Source organism: Cupressus sempervirens, chromosome 5, assembly GCF_028749045.1.
Source record: "Cupressus sempervirens isolate cs-2001-9-10 chromosome 5, ASM2874904v1, whole genome shotgun sequence".
Lineage (NCBI taxonomy): Eukaryota > Viridiplantae > Streptophyta > Pinopsida > Cupressales > Cupressaceae > Cupressus > Cupressus sempervirens.
Window position 1 is genome coordinate 768,805,081 of NC_143122.1, and position 4,242 is coordinate 768,809,322.

The 4,242-nt window shown below is 35.9% G+C and overlaps 1 protein-coding gene across 1 annotated transcript; it reads left to right on the forward strand.

Annotated features, from left to right (window-relative positions):
- The first annotated feature begins 408 nt into the window (after positions 1 to 408).
- On the forward strand, positions 409 to 3,502 carry LOC149558174 (protein LATERAL BRANCHING OXIDOREDUCTASE 1-like). Its single transcript, XM_089832526.1, has 4 exons — positions 409 to 799; positions 1,223 to 1,464; positions 2,485 to 2,809; positions 3,073 to 3,502. Exons 1-4 carry the CDS (start codon positions 527 to 529, stop codon positions 3,319 to 3,321), a joined length of 1,089 nt encoding a protein of 362 aa, XP_089688652.1. The 5' UTR covers positions 409 to 526; the 3' UTR covers positions 3,322 to 3,502.
- The last annotated feature ends 740 nt before the right edge of the window (positions 3,503 to 4,242 follow it).

Sequence of the window (4,242 nt, forward strand, 5' to 3'; positions counted from 1 at the left end):
AAGCATTAGTGATGAAAGAATAGGTGCGATCATTTTTTAATGTACAATTTATAAAAATTAATATATATTTTAAAAGTCTTTATATATATATATATATACTTCCATGCTCACCATATCATATGCTTCTCTTTTTTTACCACTGTATGTTTCCATTTTATTGCTTATTTTTAAGTAGATTTTAAATAGACATAGAATAAGCATAGAGAAATGCTTTGAACAACTATGCATACTTGTACTTTATCAACTATTATACTAATGAGATGTGCATCTCATTTCCGAACAAAAACCATACAACTTTACCTTCTTATTAGAACGTGATGGGACAAAAAGTAGTCACAGTCATCCTCTCCGTGGGGCCATGGACACACAGTTTGACAGGCAAACACATCTACATTCAGCACTCTATACAATAATCTCCACTATCTCTTTTTTGACTCAGTTGACATATTCATTTTCTGATAGTGCAGTGGCTGAACACAGGAGGGCAGAAGAAAGAAGGCAGCTTGTTTAGATTTTTTTTTAAATCATGTATAATTCAGCCCTGGTATTCAATCCATCTGATGGAACTTCAAAACGGTTTTCAGTTCCGATTGTTCAGGAATTGGCATCTCAGAACCTTTACAATCTCCCTCAAAGATATATCAGATCCGAGAAAGAGCGCCCAAATGGCTTTCCTCTCCATGAGTTTGATATCCCCACAATTGATCTGGAAATGTTTTTCAGAGATTCTAATGATCTCTGCAGGAAAAAGGAATTGGAAAAACTGGGTATTGCATGCCAGGAATGGGGTTTTTTTCAGGTGGGTACACCAAAATTGATTATATACTATGAAATAGACTCGTGACTAACAATTGCTCGAAAGTAGGAATTTACATAACAAGTGTTTTACGAACCTGAAAACATGATTTTACATTTGCTTCAAGTAACCCCAAGAAAACAATTGAAACAGGGCAATCTTGCTAAGTAGGCCAGTAAAAGGCCTTCTCTCTCTGTATAAGATTAAGGTTTTAGGAAGACGTCTCGTTTATTAGACCATGGAATTTTCTGGGGTTTCCTTTGTAGCGTACAGTTGTGCTTGATACCATGTGATGTGACATACTATATCTGATCTGTTTCCTTGAAAATAAATTGGCATTATACTTATGTTGGGATGATTTTGGAAGTTATATTTACCCCCCTAAGTGTTTCGTTTGCTAAGATTTAATGGATTTCTTCGCGACAGGCTGTGAATCATGGAATTCCTTTGTCTCTGATGGAAAGAATGAAGGGAGTCGTGAGGGATTTCATTAAACTACCTTTGGAAGAAAAGCTCAAGTACCAAGTGCAAGAGCTTGAAGGCTATGGTCAGACCTTTGTAACCTCAGATGACCAGATCCTCGACTGGGCAGATAATATGTACTTAACAACTCTGCCTCCGGAGAATAGGAAAATGAATCTATGGCCAACAAAGCCAGTGGATTTCAGGTACCCACATATTTGTTAATTGAGGTAATCATAAGATATTGACATCTTGGTATATTATTAACAGAATTTTTGCACCAAATCTATTTTTACGTGATAAAGGTATGGTGCACTGCAATTTACTGCGAAAACTCAACAAATTGTGCCATCTGAGGGGTTACAAAGATTTTTCCTAGAACTGCTGCTGACAAATTTCAACTTGGTTTTTATCTGATCAATCAAGTTGTAACATAAAAAAATTAGTCTTAGCGCCCTAGTTATTCTAAGTTCTGTATCTAACATTAACAGTAGAAAATGCATTAGATAATTATTTTGCATAAGCTATTAGTAGAAAACTTAGCTACTTGTGCCATCTGAGGAACTATAAGGACTTTTTCCAAAACTGGTGCTGAGTAAATTTCAACTTGATTTATAGCTCATCAATATTGGTTAAGCTGAAAGGCTTACAGCCCCTGTTTTTGTAAGCTTTGTATCTAACATTACAGCAGAAGGCATCTTAGATAAAATTTCTACAGAAGCTACTAGTTGGCCTGAAAAATCTCCCTAGATTATCTTTGAGATTAAGATTCTTGTGTCAACTGATGATGTTTAGATTCTAATGCATAGAGACTCTTGAATGGGGTTTGGGGACTTGCAAATAACAAAATGGATAGAGACTTCTTGTCTTCCATTACTGGGTATTTTTGGCTTCTCAGTTAATAAGATAATGCAGTATTGCATCAGTCTCATGCTCAACTTTTCCCTCTTTTCATATGAAGATGAAATTGAGCCGATGTGGTTTGTCAACTTATTGATCTCGTGCTGATAAAAAGGCCATGGAACTGTTTCCCATGTAAATTCTATTTTCTCTCTTTTCCTATACACGAATTCTCTGATGGCTAAATGTATGCAAAACATAATATACTTCTTCAATTCTCTTTCTTTTGTGCATTTCAAAATAATTACTTGATTTGTAGCCTTTTCCTATCCATATAGCTTCTATCATTTCTATTTTGATCTGATTGCGCCGCTTATTTGTTACAGAGAAACTGTGGATCAATACGCTGTTGAAATTCAAAAGCTTAGCAATAGAGTCCTTCGCCTCTTAGCAGAGAATGTTGGGTTAAGCCCAGACTGTTTCATCAACATTTGTGGGAAAATGGCACAGCTAATACGATTGAATTACTATCCACCCTGCCCAAGGCCAGATCTGGCTTTAGGCATAGGCCCGCACTCCGATGGAAATGGTTTGACGGTGTTGCTACAGGATGATGAAACAGTGGGTCTACAGATCAGTAAGGATGGCCAGTGGATTCCTGTTCAACCCATCCCTGGTGCCTTGGTTATCAATATTGGGGACATGCTTGAGGTAATGATTATACATTTTAACACTATTTAGGGCAAAACATTCTATAGGACTTCACAAAGTATGTTACCTTGTTTCTTAATCATTTTCTGAGGGTGTACAGTTTTGAACTACTTCTTACAAGCTATGATTGGTTATATGAATTTTAGATTTCAAGTTTTAAAACAGAACTCTTTCTACTCCGTTATTGATGATTTGTTAATTGGGTTTAACAAATGGGTGTTAAAATGTGAAACCTTAAGTCTTATTTTTGTTTTTTGAATTAGGTGATGAGCAATGGAATCTATAAGAGCATTGAGCACAGAGCTGTCACAAACATTGATAGAGATCGAGTCTCCATTGCCATGTTCTATGGTCCAGGCAGGGAGACGGAAGTGGGTCCTGCTCTTGAGCTCATAGATGAGCTGCACCCCTGTAAATACAGAAGATTCATTCGTGCAGATTATATACGGCATTTCTTTTCTGGTAAACTTGATGGGAAGAACAAAATTGAATTTGCCAAAATCAAGTCGTAACTTTGTTGATTTGATATCGTTAACTGGTTAAGACATAGGATGGACAGGCAAAACACCTGCGTTCTATTTGATTATCTTCTATCAGGGTTTGATTGGGCTTTTAATTTGAAGAAGTGACCAGTAATTCTCAATGAATTGCATGAAAAAATAATGCTGATTACATCCGACTTCTAGTTCTTAATATGGGTATGAATCTCTTAACCAGTCTGTGTATCCCTTTTTTAAAAAGAATTTCAAACTTTTTTAACAAAGATGTTAAGTTACAACACTGTCACATGGATATCAGACATCAGATTCAAAGTCTACTTACATGTTTTAATGGAGTATAAAAATCACATATAGCCCTGAATTCATGTTATCCTTGCAAACTTTCTGGCCTTTGCATTGATAATCTTCTACCTAAAATATGGTTGTTTCATTATTATGTATTTCAATCTAATCGAAACAGAATTTCTATTCATAGTTGTGTATGATATTCTTATTTTGGAAGATAGGCAAGGAGATATGACTCCATGTCACAAGGCAGAGGCAAACCAAAAGGTAACAAGCAGATACTAGCAAAAGGCGTGCATATGCAAATCCTCCTGAGATAAGGAAAATGTCTCCCTGCAACTACCAGGCATCAAGCTTTGTAAATCTAAGTAAATTTAGTGTAGAAAGTCATCTAAGTACACTTAGTGCAGAAAGTCCAGAGGCAGAATGAATTCAAAGATAAAAAATACTACAACTGCCAGCTATTATAGATTAAAAAGTTTGAGTACATAATCATGGTCAGTCAGGCAAATGCTGAGGACATCATAAGCACTTGAACTAAGGTTGCAGCGGCTGCAACAAACTTCAAGACATTAAACAAATCTAAACACAAACATTTAGAGGTGGTGTCTATTGGAAAGGCTTCTAAATATCATATCAGTTTCAACT